Here is a 25,049-nt window from a genome sequence, read left to right on the forward strand (position 1 = left end):
AGATCTCCACAGCACACATCAGAGGAGCATCACCCACCCTGGGACAGGTTTTCATAAGCACCCTGGAAGAGGGACAGGCTGAGGGAGCTGAGGGTGTTCTGCCTGAAGAGAAAGCTCCAGGGGGACCTTAGAGCTACCTTTCAATACCTGAAGAGATCCTACAGGAAGGCTGCAGAGGGACTTTGTGTAAGGGAGTCCAGAGACAGGACAAAGGGGGATGGTTTGAAGCCAAGGGAGAGCAGGGTTAGACTGGAGCTGAGAAAGAAGTTCTTCAGTAGGAGGGTGGTGAGACTCTGGCACAGGCTGCCCAGGGTGGGTGTGGATGCCTACTCCCAGGAGGTATTCAAAGTCAGGCTTTGAACAACCTGGTCTAGTGGATGGTGTCCCTGGCCCAGGCAGGGAGGTTGGAGTAGATGATCCCCAAGTTATTCTATAGTTCAAGTGCCTGGGAGAGAAGTACAGGTCACAGAACTCACCTCACACCAACCTCCACAAAGCTCTGGAAGGTGAGGTGCCCACCTGAAGAGCAGGCATTCCATCCTTGGGGCAGGAAGATTCAAAACAGAGCAAGCACACCAGCTGGTACTATGCATATTAATAAATATTCTTTATTTAAATTTTGCACATTGCGCTTCAACATATTACATCCAAAACATTTTGCAAATGGATGTCTACTTTGTAAAATCTTATATTCAGCTCATTGTCATTCTGTACAGAATTATAGGTACAACATTACTTTGCCACTAGGTTTGCCTTTTTCTTATTAGGTCTCACAGTAAGAGAAACATTTAATGAAAAGAGATGGCTTGAATTATAAAGAAAGGCTTGCACAGCTACTCAACTAAAGATACAAGCCTGAGGAAAGAACAAAAATTAATAAAATCACCTCCACCCAGCCCCTCCCCCCCAAAAAAACAAAGAAAAAAAAAAAATCACATTAATTTAAGAGAAAGTTTTGCCATAAGTCACTAAATTAAGTTTGAAAGAAGGCGCAGTAGTCATCTCAAGAATCTCAGTGACAGACAGAGCTGCTTTATTTGGTTTAGTTCGCTCCGGCCGTCGTCAGCCAGCCGTTACAAACGGGCCCCTTGTGATCGTTTAAGCGGCAGTATTTGTTAAACTTCTCCTTCAGATGCTGTCGGTATTGTTCTCTATTGCTGTAAAAAGACTTGTTGTTCGCCATGAAGGACTGGATTTCATCTTGGGAGATAAAGATTTCCTCATCAGAAGTGCATTCAGACTCATCCTGCAAAGGAAAACGGGCGTTTAGGAAGCAGAGCGCAGCCCTTCCTGTGCCACAGCCACACACGCTGGGCAGGGCTGCTTGGGAGAAAGATGGAGCCTTTGTGACAGCACAAGGCTTGGCTGGTGAAACCAGAGAGGGGAACAACAGGGAGAGAGGGAAAGAAAGAAAAGAAAAGGACAGAGGTAAGAAAGGAGAAAGAGATGGGGGGGGATGTAAAAAAACAAGAGAAGTTGTCCGAGATGCCTGTAGTGGGCAGTAATATTTGAGGCATGAAGGCAGCAATAATGCATGCTTCATTTTCTGGAATAATGGAATCCTTGATACTCATAAGTTTCATCACTCACATTCCAGGGACAGGCAATTTCTCCTCCTCTGCAAAGCCTCTGAGTTACAAACTTCAGAGAACATTGCAAAAGCAAAGCCAAAGCTGGGAAGAGTAAGCCATGAACCTTGGGCCCAGGCATGTTCTCTGTACTAACAGCTCTTCCGTGGGATCTGAGCTCTAAACCCCATCCTCAATCTCAAGGTGTTAAGGCAGCATAATACAACTCAGAATTCCATGTGGTTACTTACAAGTAGTTCCACTAAGCTCTTGGCACCTTTCCCAGCATCAGGAGCAAGTGACATTTCTGTAGGTTCTGCAAACTGTGACACTTTTTTCATACGCTCAAACCAAGGCAACTGCTGCCCACTTTTTTCTGAGCTACAGCAGCTTTCAGCACGTGTGTCTTTGGTCTTGTCATGATGAAACTCTGTGTGCGTATTTCCTGAGGTGTCTCTGTTACCTGGATCAGCCATACAGCTTCCAAGCTTCTGAATCTAAAAGGGAAAAGAGCCTCTGATGAGCTACCAGCAGCATTAAATCCACAACATTCAAGTCTCAGATGGAAGCAGGAGGGAAGGAGGAGAGAAAGGTGTAGAGAGTGAGGATGTGTGTCTTTTCAGTGAGTGTGCCTGGGGAGGAGGAGGAAAAAGAATTCACCAAGGGTGTGCAAAGTGCATGTGCTTAGGAACACAGCAGAGGAGAGCCCTTCCAGCACAACCTTTTCAAGGGAGGGACCTCGATTCAGAGCTTGGACGGAGAGGTAACAGAAGATCCTCGCATCCCACGTACAGCATTAGTCACAACTGAAATCCGAAATACCTTTGGGCTGGCTTTAAAATGTAGGCATTGAAATAAGCATTCTGGAATAGCTATATTCCTTACATGTTCATTCTCACACTTCAAAGCTTTACTTTTCTTTTTCTTCTTTTTGCTTTTGCCTTTTGTGTTACTCTCTTCTGAATTTGCCCAACACTCCACACAGCTATCTCCATCCTCCTCCTTGTCGTCACAGCGATGGACACATGAATCATCTCCTGCAAGAGACAGGGAATGTTCTTAGCATGATAGAATTGTTTGGGTTGGAAAAGGTCTCCGAGATTATCAACTGTCAACCCAGCACCACCATGGCTATCAAACCCTGTCCCCAAGTGCCATGGCCACACCCTTCTTGAACACTTCCAGGGATGGGCACTCCACCACCTCGCTGGGCAGCCTGTGCCAGTCCCTGACCACTCTTACAGCAAAGAAGTTTTTCCTCACCTCCAACCTACCCCTCCCCTGGCACAATTTCAGGCCACTTCCTCTCCTTCTATCACCTGAGACTAGGGAGAAGAGACCAACCCCCACCTGGCTACAACCTTTTCAGGGAGGTGTAGAGAGCAATGAGGTCTCCCTCAGCCTCCTCTTCTCCAGGCTGAATCACCCCAGCTCCCTCAGCTGCTCCTCCCCAGCCCTGTTCTCCAGACCTTACCCCAGCTTCTTTGTCTTTCTCTGGACAAGCTCCAGCCCCTCAATGTCCTTCTTAGGGTGAGGTGGCCCAAAGTGAACCCAGTATTTGAGGTGCAGCCTCACCAATGCCCCGTACAGGCACAATCACTTCCCTACTCCTGCTGGCCACACTGGTGCTGACCCAGACCAGGCTGCTGCTTCCTGTACACTGCGGTTTTCGTGGACTTTTAACCACTATGACGCTCTCACCAAACCTACCATTTTCATCATGGTTGCAAATGCCTTCAGTGCAGGCCACATCTGAGCCCTCTCGAGATCCTGTTTCGCTGCCCTCCATGCTGGATGAGTAGCCACAGTCGCTGCCGTTACAGTGCGGAGACAAACCTGAGACAACATGAAAAGTTAAGGTCACCTGTAGCAGCTGTGTCTTGGTTTTAGTTATGCCTCTAACAAGGAAGAATTATTACAAAATAACTTATTAAAAAAAAACAACAAACCAAAAATCAAACCAGAAAAGCAGCTGAGCATTGCTTATTTTATAAATGGTAAATGCATTTAAAACTGAAAAATGACAACATTTAACTTACCTTTCTTGATTTTAGGTGAGCCTAATAGGGTACCACTGCTTGGACAGGTGCAAGAGGTGCTTTCGTTAGTAACAATTACTTCTACACAGCTGTTGGCCTCTTCACTGCTACCACAGGCTTTGCAACTGCTTTCTATAAAGTTTGGATTCTCCTTAAAACAACAAAAAGAATCCCTCTAAGTACCAACAGTAGCTCAGCCAGCAGCTTTATAAAGGACACTCTTTTCACAAGGAAAAAACAACAGCTGATGCTGACTGTTAACAGCCATAATTGCTTATTATTAGGTTGTCTTGTCCTTCTGAAAAATCAAAACCCCCAAACAAGTGCTCTCCCCACTGTAATAATGACCTACGGTTTCCCTATTAAGTCCAGTTAAGAGATTCAGAATAATAATGGCACTTAACTAAAGCTTTCCCCTCCCCAAAAATTCAATAGGCGTGTTCTGCAACTAGTATCTGAATTCCCTTTTTCCCTCTGGACTCCAACTGAAATCTCCCCATCACACCTTGTCTTTTCCACAGGACTCCTTGTGAAAAGGGAGACTCTCCATGCTCCCGGTGGCCACACTTTATGTATGGTCCACGGCAGTTAAGACCTCCCCTAAGCCTTCTCTCCTCAAGGCTGAACAACCCCAACTCTCTCAGCCTTTCCTCCTACAGCAGGTCCTTCAGTCCTCTGAGCATTCTCCTGGTCCTTCTCTGGAGCTCTACGAGGTATAATTGGTTACCTTTCCTTGACTGATTTCCTTCTCTTCTGTGGCCTGCAAAGGAGCAGGGATCTCACACACACACTTATTTTTCCGTCTGTTCTTCCGTTTTTGGCGTTTCTTCTCTTGTTTAAGCTCTCGCACTCTCTCCTCTTCTGAGAACTCTTCACAGAGCTGTTCCAGTCGACTAATGCCCTGCACTTTTTCCACAGCCATCTGTTTAGAAGAGGTTAGATCTATTTATAGATGTTAACACAATTCAAGCCTTTACATTTATGAACAAACAAACAAAAAACCCAACAAAAACACACAGGAGGAGGAAAAGAGCTGGTAAGTACTTCTGACAGTCATGGCAACACCACCCCTGAGAAGAAAAATGCCCATCCAGATTCAGTCACTAATTGAGATTGCTGGAGAAGATCTACGCATGAGGAGAGCACCGTGTTCAACTTCTGGCGCAGGTTTGTGATTTTCACTGAAAAGTTGCATTTTCTGCTCTGTTCTTAGGATAGATCCTCTGATTAAAATATTTAACACAGCAGCACAAATCCCAACCCAAACATTAGAACTATTGCTGCAGAATTCCAGCAGCTCTCAGTAGCAGTGAAAAAAAAAATTATGATTTTCTAGTCAGTCTGATTTTGAAGTGTAGATCAAAACATAGCAAGTTAAGTTATTGCTTATTATTAAATTGGGAATAAATATCAGAATGGCATGTCTACATACAAAGTTATAAGGATACAGTTAAACTAGTAAACTATACTGGATCAATGCCCCTAAAGAGGTAAACAAATTCATAGGTTTGGGGCTTTATTTTCCTGATCATCCTGGTAACTCTTTAAACACCTTAGAAACTCCATATAAAGATCTAACAGTTCCATACGTCAGACTCATAGCCAGCCTTGCATACCGGTGTAACTACCTGATTTTTACAATGTCAGTGAATTTTCAACATCATACTTCACTAGGTTTAAAAACAACCCATACCAGGACAAAGCCTGACAACAATGCCTCCATGTACCCAGTTCACTGCCACTTCCATGGCCTTGCCTCTTGAAAAAAAAATACATACAAACCCCTCCAAGGACTAACTAGAATAGGGCTCCACTATGATCTGTCCCATTATGAATGGAAGACAAATAAAGAGATCTGTCACACCACAGGTGAAGTATACTTACTGGCATGTGCTAAAGGAACTGCATGGAGTTCTGTCTGGCATTCAAGATACCACGAGATCAGAATGCACTTGGAACTTGCACACTGAACGCAAGAGTTAGTTGTGTTTGTAAATCAAAATCACACCCTCCATTTTTACCAATAATCCAAACAGAACCTGTTTTAGGCAGAGCTACTTTAGATGCCAGCAGGTAGAAATCCCTTCAGTGTGAAATAAAAGCCAAAGATCCAGTCTATGGTAATGTGCAGCCTGAAGAGTAACAGCAAGTCTTAATCTTTCACATTCCAGCAGCCTTCCATCGGAATGCAGCTCAGCTGTGCTATGCATTGGTATTGCACAACTGCTGTCTGCAGTGAACAAGGGACTGGGTGCACCATCCCTGCAGCTCCTTCCAGCTCAGTGTTAGAGCAACACATACAGAGTTACTACAGCAATTCAAACATGAGGTAGATCAAACCTGGTTTTTACCTCAAAGCTTTTGCGCAGAGCATCCACACCCAGGTAGAAAAGCATCTGCCACGTCTGCTCTTCCGCCCGCAGCTTCTGCCAGATTCGGTGTAGTCGTTCATAAAGATGAATGCCCAGGCAGGTCAAAACTTCTTCCTGGGCTATGTCTATTGTCTTAGCATGCCTTTCTCTTCGTCTGAAGGAGGAGTTAACCAAAGCACAGTATGGTTAAAGGTGTTGGAAGTCTACCAAGAGATCAAAGCATTTCAGAGACGTCTTTTCTTTATGTACAGTTGATGGTACATTTGCACAAACAGCTCTTAAATCCAGTTCTGCTGTGCTGCATGCAGATGCAAACCAGAAAGGACCCGGTCAAAGCCACCGCTGCATTCCTGACACTCATCTGCGCACAGCACTGCTTAGCTGCACTATGCTTTCCAACCTGTGACTTGTGAAGGTGCTGCTCCTTTGGTCTCTGCTTGCTCCTACTAGGAGGGATCAGCAGTTTTAGATGCCAGATGCAGTCATTCTTTTGTTTCCTAGAATTTGTATTTAGTTTCTATGCAGAAAATATTTTTGCTTCTATAGAGCAAATATTTCAGCTTCCTAGACAGCTGTGACAGTTAACTGAAGCTGAATAAGCACACACTGAAGCTTGTGTTATTTACCATGCACAGGAAGACTACTTCACTGTTAATCAGCACCTCTCATCTATTAAGGAAGTATTACCAAAGGTTTTACCCTCCTAATCAAACAGGTACTGAGCTCAGGAGTGTTATTTTTCATTGGAAGATTTTAAGTTGCTAAAAGAGGTTTGGAAATTACTGCAATAAATGATGACAAAGTGAGATGGAACAGTTGGCCTTTGGCAACACTGTCAAGCAAGGTTCCCTTTCTATTTCACATGTTTTGAACACCTGGATGGAAAGCAGGCAGCCCCGGTGAGAAAGCAAATCAACCAGATGACATTTGGCAATTTCCTTCAGTCTTGCCTTCAGTCAAATGCACTTCAAGATCTAAAGCACACATGAAAAAGCACATATGAACTCTCTGCTGCTCTGCAGCACGACCTCACTGGCCTATTCCAACACAAATGTTGGCATTCGGAGGCTTACGATGCAGCAAGGCGACAAAAAGGGAAAAATAAACCCCACTTTTGCAAGACACAGAGGACAATAAAATAAAGAAGCAAAGCGCTAGATAGCCCACTCTAGCAAATTACATACTCATACCCTCCTGCGAACTCCGGCTCGGCCCGGCCCAGCAGGTGGGCGATGAAGTCTGTCTCGCAGCAGACATGGATGTGGCGCTCGTGGGGGCAGCAGCGCAGCCCCTCGTAGAGCGCAGCGCAGTAGCCCTTCTCCTTGCTGCAGTCCAGCTCTCCAGTGAGGATGTTGTATGCCCGAAGGACTTTGTTCTTGCAGTCAGTGCAAAACCTGTTTTAGGAGAAGAGAACTTAGTTCCTGTGCAGGCAGCTGCGCTTCGTCCGTGCTGTAACACACTGAGCTCTTGAACAGTGCTTGCTGTATCTGTACTAGGTCACAGCAGGTTTATGATACTCCAAAAGGTAAAAAAGTCTTTGGCTGCAAGCCACCTAAGTTTACTCTCTGTATTATAGTACCTATCATACATTACAGGGATCATCTTTCATGCCTCAAGGCATAAATAAGGCTGCTTGTTAATAGGATGAAATTCCTACATGGATCTGCAATTCACAAAGTGGTCTGGGTAGGAAGGGACCTCAAAGATCATCCAGTTACAAACCCCTGCCATGGGCAGGGGCACCTCTCACCAGCCCAGGTTGCTCAAGGCCTCATCCAACCTGCCCTTGAACACCTCTAGGGAGGGGGCAGCCAAAACACCCCTGGGCAGCCTGTTCCAGTGTCTCTCCACCCTCACTGTCAGGAATTTCTTCCTCATCTCCAGTCTCAATCTGCCCTCCATATTCAAAGATCAGAAATCCAAGAGTGAACAGAATCATTAGTACAAGGCAGGACAAAATTCCTCTCAAGTAACATACTCCAAGTTACTTAACAGGAATTACTTAAAGTATACTCAAATGAGTGATAAGCAACAAGAAGAGTGTCCTCTGCTGCCTACTGCATGAGTGATGTGTTCGCTGCAAGCATCTTTAAGCATATTTTGAATTATTGGATCATTGCACAGAGCCAAACAAGGTTTATTTATAACACAAGTAATTTAAACATGGGACAGCTCAGATAACTAATGTGAGAAGACTATAGTTACAAAGTCTGTTATAATTAAGCTCATTCTAAGAGCAATAATCTTCAAGAAGCCACAAAACCTCTTGCTGTTTTACTCTAAAAATGCAAGTCAGACACGCTGCTCACATTTCATCTTTCAACTCGAAAAGCTGGCTCCTCATGCCATCTCTGGATGGTGTTTTCCCTTTCCTAGTTTGTCCAGTCACTTGACAACACTAAGTCAAACATATTTTGGTCTTTGATAGAACTATCATAACTGGCTAGTTTCTGTGGTAAAAGGAAAAGAAAACAGTAACATTATTGCAGGTTTGCATCAGGGAAAGCTGCCAACACCATGTTTAATGTCACAGGAGATTAAAGTAATTTTGTTTCCAAAGTGTTATTTCCACAGCACCCCCACCCCCACCCGTGCCCCCAGAACCTTGAGACTACTGGAAATTAAAACTTTTTAATCAGCAGGGTGGCTACCATACACATGCAACAGTAATTTGGTGGCCTATTTCTTCCCCCTGCAAGAGAGGCCTAATAGCGCTACTAAGCCATGAACAAGTGTTTTAAACTAGGCATTTATAAGCAAATACCAAGCCTAAAATCTGCTTCTGTTTGTTTGGTTATTATTAATTTGAAATTTACCCTATCCCCTGCAAGCCTAGACCCAAACAGAACAGGCTGCTCATGAAAAGTGAAAGAATATACAGAGTTTGAATACATCTAGTTGGACATAAAAAACCCATTAAAATCAAGACAATTAGCTATGACTTCAGCAGGTCTCTGCATCTCCCTGCCATAACCCAGATCAAAAAGTAGGTCACAAAAAAATATTTAGAATAACAAAATTGTTCGGGTTGGAAGGGACCTTAATCATCCTGCCATGGGCAGGGACACCTTACACTCAAGGCCCTGAACACCTCCAGGGAGGGAGCATGCACAACTTCCACTGTCTCACCACCCTCACTGCTAAGAATTTCTTCCAAATATCCAGTCTAAATCTACCCTCTTCCATCTTCAAGCCATTTCACCATCTTAGTCTCAGCAACAGTTATAATGCAGTCTGGCAAGGTTCTCCTTCACCATGAGCTCAGATCTGAGGTTTTAGAAGAACCCTCTACACTTTCAGACATTGTGTGGACCTGGCATGCACGTTGATTCATTCAAAACCCCAGCATGCACTCCCCAAACGCAGGTGTCTGTTCTTCACATACCTGTGTTTTCGTAGGTAAGTTTCTAATGTTTCTAAAAGACAACTAGAGTCAATTAAAACTACTTCATCCCTGCACTCCTGGGACATGAGCTCCCACACATCCATCCAACATCCCCTGAAAGAAAAAGAAATAAAAATTAAGTAACAGAAATCCTGTTATGGGTTAAGAACAAAATACAGCATCATTAGTTTACCTGACTGCTCCCTGGACAGGTCCAGAGTGGAAAGGGAAGCTACACTGCTCTGTCCCCTCCTGCAGGCTCCACTGTTTTTCTTTTTTGCACTTAGTTTCTCTGCACTCAGTGTGCTACTGCTCCTTGCACTGTCACATAGTATTAAACCCCTTTTTTAAAAAAACCCTGGAAGTTATTTTTCCTACACAAATTACATGAAAGTGGTACCATGTTGTTTAATTTGCCTGGACCCCTGGCTTGGCCAAGCCTTAAATTCCAGTGAAGTTAGGAATACATTTTGCTGCCTGTGTTTATAAACCTAAATTCATAGTGACTTTTTAAAGTTACAGCTGAAAACCAGTAGTAAGTGCTGAGTACCACCTGCATTATATAAGCATATACAAGTTTTAATGCTTCTGACAAATTAAATTTCATGACTTACTAAAAAAAAAAAAATAAAGAAAATCTCCAAATTGAAATCAAACCAAACCAACTTCCACACATGCACCATCACAAGAAACCACAGGCATTCTACATTAAATGTGCAAGTTTTGTTTAAAAACACCCCAAACAAGACTTTAAAACACATACTTGGATATGCTAAAAGTGGACTTACAGGGCAAAGAACACACTTTAGACAGCAAGCTGTGTTTGCTTACAGGCTTGTCTAGACCTGATGTTTTATCAGTGGTCATTTCTGTTTAAACTCAAGTATGGACACAACTGAGCACAAAATCAGGGGGAGAAACACTCTTATTTAATAATTAGCTCTTCAAGAGTATTTCTGTATGCTGTCAGCTAGTTTGCCAGGTCATAAGGCTTCCCTTATGAGAGGTTAAAATACTCCTTATCCCCAAAAGGAAGCCAGTAGCCATAAACAAGGCACATTGAAACTGAAGACATCAAGTAACCCTCAAGTAGTATTAGCTAGTTATGTAACTTGCATAATTAAACACACAAAGGCAATTCAAAGCCCTTTCTGTGGGTATAAAAAGCCTGAGAGACGTAACTCATCTGGAGAATGCAGTCAACAGAAGTTGTAAGTTGAAAAATAAGATTTGTTCTCTAAGACAGTTCTCCAAGTCTGGGCTCAATGCATTTGCTTCCACTCAGGGCAGCACACTGACACAGATTAGTCAGACATCAGCACTGACACACTCTGATCAATTCTGCAGCACAAAAAATGAGTATCAACTGAGCAAGCAGTTATGCTGCTTTAGTGAACTACACTGCTTGTTCACAAGCCATTTTATCAGATAAAGCCTAAAGCTTCACTTCCACTGTGTTAAAATATGACTCTTCCACATATTCTCTATTAACCTGCCAGCATTCAAAATCCTCAGAGGATTTATCCTGGTGTGAACCGAGGAAAAGCCAGGCAGTGCTTTCCTCTCCATTCAGTTTCAGAATAGTTCTTCCTTAACAAAATGGTAAGCACAGGTGCTATGACGTGTTCTGATACACAAAAGATTAATCTCACTGAAAACAAAGAAAAAAAGTAACACTTTTATAATTATTTGAATTTGCTTTATGTTAAAAAAATGCACCCCTGATCTTTCACCTGTGTAACAAGCTTTAAACTAATTATATGAAAGGTCTGTAACCAAAATATAATAGGAGATAATGATTAGCTACCACTATCCTCAAACAGCCCAAGTGAAAACAAAGTGTAAAATTCCACATGCTTCACATCTCAGGGGATTTATCTAAACCCAAGAGACTCAAGTCGGCACAGAAAAATCCATGTCCTGTAACTGGAAACCACAAGCTTCTTCAGCTTGTATGCCTAACTCAAAGCAGAACACAACTAAAACAGGTCCTGGACACTCCAACTAAGCATAGTATTGTAATGTATTGGTCATCAGAGCAAAAATACATATAAAAAACACCCCACAAACAAAAAAAATTCCCAAACCTAAAATCCACGGTGGATTTACAGGGAGTGTTTTCCTGGTTAACCAGCTGGAAGAATCCATTGCAGCTTCAAGACAGAGGTGGGTATGTGTGTCTTTTTCAGTGGTGTATTCGAGACACACTGTCACATTTTGACAAGCATTTTTCCAGCTTTAGTCTTAGCCCTGTAGCCCAGCCACAATAAATCCCCGTTTTAATAACCCCGAGCAAAGTGCTGTATTTGTTTAGCCTGTATCCTTTCACCTCAGTAGGAGAAATAAACTGATGAATCATTTTGGTGTAGAGCACAAAACCCAGTTTGTCTTTCTAGAGCACGGCTTGCATCATCCTGCAGGAGCCATCCGTGCCCTCAGCAGACTATATTCCATACTGTGTCAGATGAGATGTGAGAAGCACATCAGTGAGCACTGGTCTGCAATGGCCAAACTGAGTTTTGAAACTAAACATGGATATTTTTAAACTAATGACCCCCCCAAACAAAACATCCCACTACCAAGTAAGAGACCAAACAGCCAAGAGGCAGTAATTGAACAACCAGAGCTAACCAGCAAGTTTTGAGAAACAGTATCACCAGCTGCCTTCGGGAGCTCTGACAATAGGCAGAGAGACAGCTCTCACATTAAGGAGTAGGGATCTTATCTTGGGAGGACAGAAGACAGGTTTTGTCCAGTTAGTAAAGTATGAGCAAGGGTGGCGGGGAAAGTATTAAACATCCTGCTGTTAAGACTCTCACTGCTCAAAAAAGGGCTAACCACCCTCTTATGAAAAGCTCTGGAGAAAGGCTCATCCCTACCACACACTGCCCACTCCTGTTGTGGTGCCTCTGGTCCTCTCTCCCACAACTACTGGAGCTTACTATAATCCAAGTATCTTGGAGATTACTATTCTGGCAACGAAGTAACAGCATAAAACTTGATCTCAGTACTTAAAACCAAGTTAGTATCAATAGCTTGGTTCCTTAAAGTGTTTCAGATTGAGTCCTGCATGCGAACCACAAACTTACCCCAAAGGTTTTGGTTTGTGTGTGTCCAGGGAGTGTAACTGACACCTCTTGTTCTTCTTACTTTTGGGAATTGCATCAATCATATCATTCAGTTTGGACCTGTGGAAAAAATGCCAATTGGTACTCTGAAAAGATGATTACCCAGAGAAATTTTAAAGGGATTGACCCATCTCACATATTGGAAACAAGTATGCTGATGAACATCAAATCTAAAGTTCCCTTCTTGTTTCCCATTTTCACTTATGCCATACAATCCTGCAGCACACAAGGAAAACACAGTATACATTTTCCAGACAAACCCTAGCAAGATGAAGTTAAGCCACATCTGAAGAGCCATTGCATAACTTCATAGGTAACAGACCTTGAGCGATGCCACCTATTTCAGAAGTGACTGCTTTTATCAAGTTACACCCTGCACATCTCTCATCCCCAGCTCTGTACTGGCCTTTCCTACTTCTCACTGGCCTGCTAACTGGAGCAAGAAGTAGAGGAGCTGAAGCCAGCTGGAAGGCAAAGGCATGCTGTGGTGAGCAGCCACTGTTTGGCCTGCCAACAGCTGAGAAACAAATGGCACCAAGATGGAGGCCCTTCGTTGTGCTAGCCAAAGCCAGAAGGTTTCCCTTTCTCATTCTTACCTGCTCACCCAACAGCAGAAAGTCTTCTGGGAAGACGTTCATGATTTCATTATTTTATTTTTTAACATGCAAAGTAGCAGCATTATAAAAAACACTCTTCTTCCAGAGGTCATGAAAAACCAGCAGTGTCTGTTTCAGATTAATGACTGAACATCTCAATAGTGGTGTCTTTTAATTGCAGTCATGGCATTGCAGCTGATGATACAAAAGACTAGGTCTTTTGGGTTCCATTTGTCACAGCTCAGGTGGTAACTAGCTTAATACGGCAGCAAAAGACAAGTGTATACTACAAGGTTCAAACCTGTGACAATTTAAGATCACCAAGAAAGCTGCAAAGTCAAATGCACAGCAGCTAGCCTTCCTTCTCCTCAGGTAAGGACCTGGATTGAGGAGAAGCTCGACGTCAGCCAGCAACATACGCTCGCAGCCCAGAAACCAACCTGGGCTGCATCCCGGCAGTGTGAGCAGCAACAGGAGGGAGAGAATTCTGCCTCTCTGCTCCCCTCTGCTGAGATCCCACCTGCAGTCCTGGGGCCAGCTCTGGAGACCTCAGCACAAGGATGTGGAACTATTAGAACAGGTCCAAAAGAGGCCAGGGAGGTATCAGAAAGCTGGAACCCATTTGCTAGGAGGGCAGACGGGGAGAGTTGGGGCTGTTCAGCCTGGAAAAAGAGAAAGCTCTGGGCCTTGCAGTATTTGAAGTGGGCTACAGGAGATCTGGAGACAGACTTTTTACAAACGCATGTTCCTGTGTGACCAGCTCTAGATGGTCCTCCTCTGGCAGGGGGATTGGACTAGATCTTTCAAGGTCCCTTCCACTCCCCAACATTCTGTGATTCTGTGTAACAGGATGAGGGGTGATGGCTTCAAATTGGAAGAAGGTGGATTTAGATTTGACACTAGGAAGAAATTCTTCCCCATGACTGCGATGAGGCACTGAAAGCAGGTCACCAAGAGAAGTTGTGGAGGGTCCAACCTTTGAATTGTTCAAAGCCAGGTTGGATGGGACCCTGGTGTAGTGGGAGGTGTCCCTGGCAACTAGGTTATTTTTTTAAGGCCCCTTCCATCCTAATCCATTGTGTGACCCTATGATCTGAGCAGTTCCAAGACACTTACCCATGCACATAGAACAGTGTGTAAAGCTTCTTTGCATCAGTCATACAGCTTCGAGTTACAGAAAGAACACCCTTGGGCCCCACTGTGAGAGGTTCAAGGGCTGGGTTTCCAGACTCAACGAGCTGAGAGAAGAGACGCTCCACGCTGCGACGACAGCCGACACAAGGCACCAGCTGAGAGAGGGCACTCAGAACTTCACGTGATGTCACCATCATGGCAATATTCAGATCCTGCTGCTTGAGCATACTATGTCTCTAAAAAAGAGCAAGAAATTAAATCAAATAAATAAAAACACATCTTAAACTGTCCAAGACTTCTCTGCCTTCAACAGCATTTCCTGATCAAAATAGCACTGGTGGAAACTGCGCAGTGCTCAGTTTCAGGTCACTGTCTTACTGCAGATTGCTTAAAATACTGCATGAACAAACCCACACTTGCTGATATCACAGGAGCAAATTCTGCTTCAAGTTTTACACTCTGTCCTCTGGAAGGAAGCTAATGTTTTTCCTCCTGTTTTTCCCTCCTTCCACCACTCAGCTTAGCAAATGCTTCTGAACAACTGTCACGCGTCCCTGTCCTTATCAGGCAGCACTTTTCTCTCTATCTCAGCACAGATGTTTCAGCAAAGAGTCTCACATACAATGCCGCAAGTTTTCCTCTTCTACTTGCAGTCATTTCATCTTTGGCACATAGAAGGGAAATTCCTGGATGCTCATGTATGGAAATCTCATTGACAACAAATCTGTTCTGTTCAGACCCAGACAATTGAACAGTATTTTTTCTGGAAGGTTAAAAGCCTTTTCCCATTATAATTCTAGTATCTGAATTTTAAAAGCACACATTACTACTGGAGGTGAAATACTCTACTTCAGCAGTGAACATCCCATGTGTGCTAATAATAGAACATCAAAGAGAATTCCTTCTAATATTTCTTACATCTGTAAACATTTTAGGAGCTTCTGCTGGTCCCTCTGTCAAACACGTGCAGGCACACACACACACACAACACATACCCTTCCTCTAACTGCTAAATGGACTTCACCAGACCAAACTGCCACTAGCACAGCTGTGTAGAAGAGTCCCTCCTCGCACCCCAGCACACCTACACTTAGCACTCCTGCACTTTCCAACACCATCTGTAAACGCAGAGTCCTACCAGAGTGTTAATTGTGTCACTGTCATACAACCATTCTTCCCTGGTTGTAGGAAGTACAGCTTTGCAAGCACACTTGTAGCTATGCAGGGAATGTTTTGCCACGATACTATTTTCTGTGTCATTGTCATATCACAGCACTTACACACTTCTTTGCCTAGAAGTTGCAATATTTTTGCAGGAGGAGAAGACCACCCAACACAGTCAAACTGGTCAAGGTGTAAATACCTCCATCAGAAAAAAATGCATTTTCAGCTCATTTGATGCAACACATTCTGAAAAGTAAAGCTCTTATCAGATAACATTTAAGGTTTGTGCTTTTAAAAACAGGCACATTAAATAATCTGACAAGTGATATCACTCTGCAATAATCCTCTTTCCTGTAATTAATAGTACTAGTCACACAACAGCAGGAATGAGCTATTTTCACAGCACAGCTATGCTTCATATGCACCATATGTCTGAGCTGCTGCTGTCAAACCACAAGTGGAGAAGTACAAGCTGCTAATCAGCAAACTGGCCCGTTCCTCTGCACATCAAATGGCACCATTTTTTACTTGCTACAGGTGCCACAGTACTAGGTATTTGCCAGTTCTAGCAGATCGGTTTCTATTATTAAAGCTTCAGGACTACAACAAAATTGTCTCCCACTATTGAGCTGTAGATAATCCATAAGCCTGCACATAAATTCTATCTTGGCATGGCAGAAACCCTAAGAACTCAGTCCTAAGCAATGCACACTTCCACTTGAAAAAGGAGTTAAAAAGTAGTTAGCAGAAAGAACTGCACAAAATGTATTTGGAAAAAAAGCAGTTTTCATTCCATGAAGTGGCAGTGGCCAAAAGAGATGTTGTTCTGACAAGTGTTCAATTCTAACCAGATATGCAGCAGCTGCCTCCTGACAAGGCACCAGTGCATGAATGCTGTGAAGTAAGACCAAGCATGCACCCAGTGTACTTTGGTACCCACATGTAATTCCACATAGGTGCTGACCTGTCTTTTACATGACTCCAGGAACGACAACCTCCTTGAGAAGTGAAAGCACAAATCTAAGGCAAGCAAGATCTGATCTGTGGCCTTTTCACAAACCAGAAGATCTGGGACTCCTTTTTATAAGGAGCCACATGGAAAAGACAGTGTGATGAGTTGAAGTTACTCCAGGGCAGATTCTGATTGGACTCAGAAGACTCAGCTTGAGCAGGTGCTGGGCCGCCTCATTTCAGCTCCACTATCACCTAGAAAGGGTGGACCAGCTGATCCTTGGGGTCCCTGCCAGCCTGGCATTCTGTGATATTTACCTGAACAAACTGTTTTAACTGTGTGCTGTTATTCTGATGTCCATCAAGGTTTAGCACATTATCAGGAAATTCCATCACCATCTACACAAGAGAAAAAAAACAAACAGCTTTCAGGAAAGAGTTAAATACAAAGCATTAGTTTACTTTCTTTGGGGGAAACAAGATAGAAGTTATGGTCAACGCTCATTCTTTTCCCATAACTACTGAAGCCTGGGAAAGGATAAAAGCAACAATTTAAGATTGCAAATGTTTCAGCAAAGTAACTAAGTGTTTCAGGAAGAAAATATTTCAGCCACAGGGCAACTCTTCAACAGCTGTTAGAGCAAAAGCATGAGTTACTAATACAAATACTCATGTGCTTTCTATATGATCCACACAAATTGAGATCCTATATCAGTTTAGAAACTGTACTTCAACACATCAAGATCCAAACTGATTCAAACCCAATTTACACAGCTATGAAGAAACAGTCACAACAGTTTAATGACTGTTGACCCTCCAAAGGCCAAATTAAACCATATTAACCCAACACCATACTCTAGGGTATATTTTGTCTTCTATGATTTCAGTTGCAACTCTCCAGAGTTTCAAAGTAAAATGTTCAGTCTATGGAACAATGTAATTACTCATAATTAATAATATTTCTTTTCAACAAAGTGGGCAGTTTTTTGGGGTGTGTGTGTAATTGGTCAAATAATTTTCAGTCAAAAAAATCCACCTTAATAAACAGAGAGAAAAATGAACCTAACTAGAAAAAGTGTAAAGACTGATTTAAATTGACCACCTTTGCCCAAACTTAGAAAGACAAAACTTATCACCATGAATACTGAAAATTCACTTTAAAGTCCAAAAGACAAGGAAATAACCTTAACACTAACACACACCAAATGAAACTGTCCAATTCATCCTTCTCAGCCTTGCACCTTCCCTCAGTCATCCAGTGGAGGCAGAATTCCCTCCTGTCTTTTTAATTGCTGACACCCCCTCCAGAGAACTCATGCATTTACTTTTACAGGCACCCAGCACTGCTCCAAAATAAACATCTATCCTCTAAGGCCAGAGAGAGGCAGTATCTTGATCCCACATGTGCTACCACTGTAACATTAGCACTGCTGCCTGATCTTTGTGCAGAGCAGTGCCACAACTCAGTGCTAGTTCTGACCTCTCATGCATTTTTCCAGTTTCCCTTGCCCCAATCCATACACTCCAAGCAGCAGCACAGCTTTTTGCTGCAGGTTCTCTCATTGCTAATCCAACGTTTCTGTGGAGAAAGTGCTACATGCAAAAGTAAAAATTATCTACTAATAACAAAGAGATGACTCTGCCTATTTTTCTCTTCCTCATCTTCATTTTCCACTATTACACAGCACCCTTAGGTGTTTCATACAGACTAAAATGATCAAAGACTAAATTAATTCATGCGTCTGATGAGATTTTAGTAAGTGGTTAAACACCAACCACCATCACATTGTGGACTGGAAGAGAAAATTCCCCTGCCACCACATCAAACTGAATGTCTTCTAGAGCTGCCTAAGAAATTTAAAGGGTTAAATATTTAAACTTCCTTTAATTTCTAGTTGAGCCAGAACAAAACAGGAAAAGTGTGATAGTGAACAATTCATTTAGAGGAGCAGTATCACATTGCACTTAAACAGCTTTCTGTGCTACTACAAAGCAATGCTACACGGTTGAGAGCATCGCAGGCCATTCAGCCACTAATTTGTAATCACTGATTCACTATTTCTAGATTTAAGGCACAGATTAAGTCTTCAGGTGACTAACAGAAATGGAGTTGAGTTTTAAATGAAGTTTGAGTTTGAAGAGGTCAACAGAAGCCAGTTACTCTCCATAAACACCAGATGTAAAATTAATTTCAAAGACAATTGCATAGCTCTCATTAAGAATTTAAAACATATATTGTGACAAGGAAGCCAGGACCTCATTCACTTGCTTCTGCAGATTTAGTAAAACCCTGCAAAAACCACCTAGAAATCCAAGTATTTTGTAACAGAAGAGAGGAAAAAAAATTGACCCAAGACAAGATTTCTGTACGGTGAGGATGACTTGCACTTGCACAATGTCTTTCCTCCAGATGGATACAAAACTAGGTGGAATGATAGCGACAACATAGTGCAATGGCACAAAGTTTGGGCCTGGTGTTAACTTCTGGAACTAACCCACAAATTGAATTCTAGGCTTTCCAGGTAAGGAACTCCTCTGGGAGAGCGAAATATTGCTTTGGACAATCTAAGGGAAAACTTTGCCCAACATATAAGGTCAGTTAACTAGAGATAAAACTACATAAAGCAAAAGAATAGTGATGCTATCAGGTAAAGTTAGCAATATGCCATAATTTTAAATGATCAAAACCGAAACAGAGCAAAGGTTCTTTCTTCAAACGTAGCAAAATCAGATGGTATTAAGACAATTTTAAACAGAAAGGTGGGGGGTTAGACTTAAGATACTCAATGGTTTTGCTCTGGAAGATGGAAGGAATTACATTTCAAAATTGAGTTAGCTGATGCAAGGCAAGAATTCTTCCGTACTAAAGATGAGATTAGGAATTTAAGCACACAAATCTTACACCATTTGAAGTCACAGCGGTTACTGCCACACCACTAAGAGCAACAGAAATCAAATACAAATAATTAAGATACCAAGCCACACTACCTTGAATCCAAATTTGTTTCATCCCAGCATTTTCACACCTTATGAATTAAAACAAACTACATCTGACTAAGGATTTTTCCCCCATGCCCTCTGTGTTTACCCATGATATATTTCTGAGCTTTTCTCAAAAACATAAGAGTTAGACTAGAGAACCTCCAAGCTGCACTTTTTCCACTGAATCTTCTGGAAATGGCAAAACCTCTTTTTTTTTTTTTTCGATTCAGAAAAACATACCAAAACGGAAACTCTCTCAGATTTGTTCCTGTAAGCACAGCAGCACATTATTCCAGCCTCAATAACCCTGACTTTAAGCCAACGCTTTCCAAGACGCCTTCAGCCTTTCTTTGCCAATTCAAGAGCATAATCACTATCTAGTTGTAAACCTGGGGTTTAACCTTAATATGGCTCCCTTCCTTATTAACTGGGGGGAAAAACTAAAAGAAAAAACAAACCCACCAACCAAAAAAACCCAAAACCAAACCCAAAACCCAACAAACAAACAAACAAAAGGGCTTTGCTCCACATTTGGGCTTTTGCAGAGACGCTGGCAAACAAGCTGTGCACAGGCCCCGATGCAGCAATCATTTTCTTATTATGCGGTTCGCATGTTTTTAGAGCTGGGAATCAGATAAAAAAGTTGCCACAATAAGCTCTGCTATACCCGAGCGTTGCAAAGTCCCAAGGATTAACGCTGCAGGAGCAAGGAGGAGCCAAGGCGGCCTGTCCAGGGAAAAGGCCTCGCCTGGGAATTGCAACACGCCGCCCGCACACGTTGCATGCGGGAGGTGCGGGGCCAGCGGGAGCTCGGCCGGGGCACAGGGACTCACCGTGAGGGTGTCATCGATGTAAAGGGGAATCTGTCTCTTCTCGAAAGGGAATTCCTCCTCCCCGTCTCTGCAAACTGCAACCAGCCGCGCCATCTCTGCTTGCTGTTGCTGCTTCCTCCCAGCTCCAGCCTGCGAGCAGCCAAAGCCCGGGGAGGTAAATATCCGCCGCGTTTCCCCGACACACTTTCAGCAGCCCAGGAAGCAGCCTGCGTTACCCCATCGCCTGATTCACCACAGTGAGCCTGGCCCCGCCACCCAGCCGACGCCCGGGCGCGCAGCCTGCCCGCCGCTCCAGCCTTGGAAAAGACTCAAAAACACTACGGGCCGGGAACGGGGAGAGGTCGGCAGGCTGGGAAATGCGACATAACATGGAAGAAAGGGAGGGAACCGGCGGGGAGGAACGCACCCGGCCCTCCGCGGGGCACAGCCGTGGAAGGCCAGAGGCCGGCAAGGGATGGAGCCCGCCACGCTGCGGGCCGCTTTCACCCCGCTCCCCACCAGCCACCGGTCCAGACAGGCCGGTGGGGACCCGCCCAGCCCGGAGCGGGGTTTGCGGCTCTCCGCCGCCCTCGTCCCGCGGCGGCCGAAAAGGAATAGGAGCAGCGGCGGGGCGAGGGACCGCCGCCACCTGCGAAGCGTGGCCTCCTCTCCCTCCCACAACCGCGGGGAGAAGACCCCGCCGCCCTCCCGCTTCCCGGCTTCAGCCTGGGAACCAGGCCATCTCCCTCCCTCTGGCGGGCCGCGCGGCGGGCAGACCCACCCCTTTGCTCCCTGTCCTCGCCCGGCCTCCAGCCGGCGCGGCTTCCCCTGCCCGGGGAGGCAATGGCGGGTGAGGCAGCCCCCAATGGAGGCAAGCCGGAGGACCGGCTCCCACCCTGCCTTTCCTCACGCCCCCCCTCGAGGCCGCCTCTGCCCCGCGGCTCAACCGGCTGTTTCTCCCGGTCTCGGGCCTTTACCGGCTTCTCCGCGAGTCGGCGGCCCAGGCACAGTGACAGGCGGGCGGACACCCCGAGCTCCGCCACAGAGCCGCCTCCTTCCTCTCCCCCTCCCCGAGCCCTCCCCACGGGCGGTAGCTCCCAGCCCCGGGCCGCTCCGCCCTCTTCTCGCGAGAGGCCACAGCCCCGCCGCCGCGCTCCGCCCCGGGGCCTGGCCGCGGGAGGCGCGCGCTCGCTCGCTCGGCCGTTGCTTCCCGGCCCCGCCTGCCCTCGGCCCCGCGGCGCCCCTGTCACAAAGCAGCGGGAGGGGCGCGTTCGACCTCGAGTCCGGGCGGCAGGCTGAGGTACGGAAGAACCCGACGCAGCCCCTGGGGCGGGGGCTGCTCCTTGGGCCTCGCCATCCCCGGAGGCGGCCGCTGCTGTCGCCTTCCGGCCCCGGGGCGCGGCGCTGAGCGGCCCTGTGGGACGTGAGAGAGACCCCGAGACACAGGAGGGCACTGTGGGTCACGAGAGGGGCCTGTGGGACCCCGGAGGGGACTCGTGGGATGGGAGGGCCTCTGTGGCTGGCTCTGTCAGAAAGGCGCCATGGCCATGGCGGGATACAAGGAACCTGCCCTAGAGTGATTTCTGAGCAGCCCTCGGTGAGGTGCAGTTGGTGGGAGCGAGGGGTGGGTGAAGGGGAGCAGGGGTTTAACCCCCATGTTGGTGGGATGAAAACCCATTGGCGTCTTGAGTGGAACAGCAGCATAAGCTAACAGAAACTCATCAAACACCCGTGCTTCAGATACGGCCTGAACATTGAAGTGCAGCCTCAGATTTCCCTGCCCTGATTTCATGCCAGATAGAGCAGGCTTTCACTGGGCTTATGGTGTCAAAATGAAGGCTGTTGGCTTCTGTAGCACCCTAGTGCAAACAACTAGAAATCCTGTGGTTGCTTAATTGAGGCAGCCAAAAAAAACCCAACCCTGGTAGCCTTTCTTGAACCACTCATTAATATAGTTGATCTGTTCATTCTTGTTGTGTATGTATATAGAGAATGAAAGTCCTCAGAAGAAAATGCAGGGGAGGCAATTAGGGAGCAAGACTTCCCCCTCTCCCCCTTGTTTCTGCATTAAAATCACCTTTAGGGGTGGAGTTAGCTTGAATTTGTTCTGCAGCATCACTAATAGAAATGTTGTGCAGACCCCCATCGCTGCACAGTTTGCAGCTTGTATGTTTTACTGCTCTCACCCCCTGGGCTGGAGTGATGTGGGGGTTGGGCTGTCCCTACTATCAGGTGATACAAGGAGAGTAAATGGCCTGAAATCGTGCCAGGGGAGGTTTAAGTTGGATATTAAGAAAAACAATTCATTCCTGCAAGAGTGGTCAGGGATTGGCACAGGCTGCCCAGGCAGGTGGTGGAGTCCCCATCCCTGGAGGTGTTCAAGAGACCTGTGACCATGGCACTGTGGGACGTGGTTTAACATCCATGGTGATGCTGGGTCGATGGTTGGACTTGATGATCTTAGAGGTCTTTTCCAACCAAAACAATTCTATGATTCAAAAGGTTTTTGTCTGCAGCAAACCAGAAAGCTGAGGTTTTGTTACAAGGGATAGCTTCTCAGACTGGAGTATTGGCAGCTCCCCGAGCTGTGGTGAGCAAATGTTGTCTGCACAGGGTCCTTTCAGCATGTGGGCTCCTGTGTCACTTTTGCTCCTCTGCTCCCAGACTGTGATTGTATCACAAAAAAACAGCAGTGCCCCAAATTTTGTATTCTCAGGGTGCACATTGATTATCAAACTCTCTATCAAAAGCATCATTATGTTTCATGTCATTTTTTATCCATGAAAAGTGTGGGGGAGGGTACGTTGCTAGAAAGTGCAGCTTGTTGTCTACACAACTGACAAGGCAGCCCCCCTGTGCTGTTCATGTGCATGGCCTCCTTGTGCCTGGAGAAATTCCTGTTCAGAATGGCTAAACGGGGTACTGTCTGACATCCTTACTGTAACCTTTGACTTAAACAAAACACTACTGGCTTGGAAAGGAAGGTGTGCTACTGGATTGATCCTTAAAAAGAATGAAATTCGGCAAGTGGCTACTAATATTTAACAAACAACTAGGTTGAGGATAAATGTGATCAGCTCTGCTCTCCCCTTGTATTTTTTTCTATCCTGCAACCCTACAAAAGGGTCACTTGATGGAATTAGGGCAGCAGCGACAAACAATTCACGTTTTCCCAGTCCTCTACTATTACTACTGAAGTATTCTTATCCTGCTGTTATTACTGAAGTCAGTGGCATGCTATAGTGGAACCATTTGACTCTTAACTAGTTGAAATATCTTCAACTTTTACTAATTATGTAATTAGTCAAAGTTCCTGATTTTTTAAAATGTCTTTGAACTAGACAAGCTTACTCCTCTAAACACATTCCCAAGTGAAGTGAATCATGGTGCTTGTGTTCCTACCACTGTGCTAACAGCTACTGAGGTGCAAGTGGAGAAGTGTCCAGTGCAGTGCCCCAGTGTTCGCTCCTCTCCCATCTTTTCCCACTCACTACAGTGCCATTTGCTCCTACAGATTCTCTGATCAGAGAATGCTTGCTTGCATTTCTTGGTTCTTTCAGAAGCACAGTTAATTATCTCTATCTATTCATAGTCTAAGCATTCAGCACTAATAACTATGCAGTTTGCTTCAGGCCAGAGCTTACTGCATTTTCTATCGACAATAAGCAGTGAGAATTAATTGTTTCTCATTAATTCAGTGGTGAACAACTTACTTCATAGGGCTTTAAAAGAGGGAGATGGCCTCACCATGTGGTGTCAATGCTGTTGCGAAGAGCAGTGGGTTGTTCTCACTCTGTCCTCATGCACCAGGGTCCCCTCTGCTGGCTCCTTGTCACAGACCCCTGTGTTTGCTGGCTTCTCGTACACCACGGTCCCCTCCGTTTGCTGGCTTCCTTGTTGCAAACCACAGCTCCAGCCCTGGAACCAGAACCTGCCAGCCCACTGCCTGTGTGGATAACAGGGCTCTGCATAGACACAGCAGAACTCCCACGGAATTTTTGCATCACAACACAGACTTGGCATCTAGATAGTTTGCTGCTTGTCCAGACACAGCTCTGCTCTGTCACACCCAATTGATGCCTTCATTCTGAATCACATGGGTAGACTTGTGTGTGCAGGCAGAGCTCGGTGCAGGTCTTGTGCTTCGGGTATTTAAAACATTAATATCCATGAGGAATTTTGCATAAAGGAGCAGTGCTGTTCAGTTTGTGGTGGGAGCCCTTGTTCCCTAGGCAAGGCTAGGAAATGTTTTTAATCAACACACACCAGTGAACAACAAACTCTGCTATGAACTATGACAACTCTTTGTAAGATGTTGTTGCCAATTAATTACATTTGTCCTAAGGATAATACAGTTTCTCTTTCATTCTGAAGGGTTTTCTTTAGTTCTGAAGCCAATATGGCTCTCACTTGGAAGCAAACAAGCATGAAATCAGCCTGGCCACAGTCCGTAATCCTCAGACTTCACCTTTCTGTTGGCCAGTGGCTAAGAGAACCTCATAAATTTAAGACTATTCCACAGTATGTCTGCCTGAAGGAATCTGATTTAGAGGCTTAATCTCCAGAGGCTTTATAATTCATTACATTTGATAGACAAGGAGAAATAAATATTGCCCCTGTGCCCTGCTGCAGCTTCATTGACATTATACATCTATCATCAACTACCATTTGTATTCTGCTTCTTAAGTATTTATATCTCCCATTATTGAATTCTTCACAATCCTCAAATATATTTCTCTTCTCAACAACCTGATGAGGTCAGAAAGAGTTGTCACAGCTGGAAAGTGAACACAGAGGGTGTTCTGCCCTGGAGGAAGACAGTGACAGAGAAAGCTAGCAGTGTCCCACCGGTACCCTGCCCTGCTGCATCACGCTCCTTTCCTTTTGCACACTCTGTGCGAATACAAATTAATACAGA

The 25,049-nt window shown here is 44.9% G+C and overlaps 1 protein-coding gene across 3 annotated transcripts; it reads right to left on the bottom strand.

Annotated features, from left to right (window-relative positions):
• Positions 1-594: 594 nt before the first annotated feature.
• Positions 595-23,966, bottom strand: GGNBP2 (gametogenetin binding protein 2). 3 transcript variants are annotated; one of them, XM_068154992.1, is made up of 14 exons: positions 23,879-23,966; positions 20,153-20,281; positions 16,656-16,736; positions 14,205-14,458; positions 12,454-12,552; positions 9,365-9,478; positions 7,170-7,373; positions 5,959-6,133; positions 4,335-4,529; positions 3,608-3,758; positions 3,279-3,404; positions 2,454-2,605; positions 1,820-2,065; positions 595-1,246 (listed from the first exon to the last, which is right to left on the bottom strand). In XM_068154992.1, the coding sequence occupies exons 1-14, from the start codon at positions 23,879-23,881 to the stop codon at positions 1,043-1,045; spliced, it is 2,133 nt and encodes a 710-aa protein (XP_068011093.1). In that variant the 5' UTR covers positions 23,882-23,966; the 3' UTR covers positions 595-1,042. The 3 variants fall into 3 exon arrangements, with proteins under 3 accessions (XP_068011093.1, XP_068011092.1, XP_068011095.1); XM_068154991.1 differs by having other exon boundaries at positions 7,164-7,373; XM_068154994.1 differs by lacking the exon at positions 23,879-23,966 and adding an exon at positions 21,109-21,203 and having other exon boundaries at positions 7,164-7,373.
• Between the last annotated feature and the right edge of the window lie 1,083 nt (positions 23,967-25,049).

This window comes from Melanerpes formicivorus, unplaced genomic scaffold (genome assembly GCF_026170545.1).
Source record: "Melanerpes formicivorus ecotype bairdi unplaced genomic scaffold, bMelFor1.0.p_v2 SCAF_29, whole genome shotgun sequence".
Classification (NCBI taxonomy): domain Eukaryota; kingdom Metazoa; phylum Chordata; class Aves; order Piciformes; family Picidae; genus Melanerpes; species Melanerpes formicivorus.

Excerpts from the sequence above, each read along its gene's own strand:
- GGNBP2 (XM_068154991.1), bottom strand. Across the intron at positions 7,374-9,364 it reads ACTTACCTACGAAAACACAG|GTTTTGCACTGACTGCAAGA; the intron begins GTATGTGAAGAA and ends CTCCTAAAACAG. Across the intron at positions 4,530-5,958 it reads CTCTGCGCAAAAGCTTTGAG|ATGGCTGTGGAAAAAGTGCA; the intron begins GTAAAAACCAGG and ends TCTTCTAAACAG.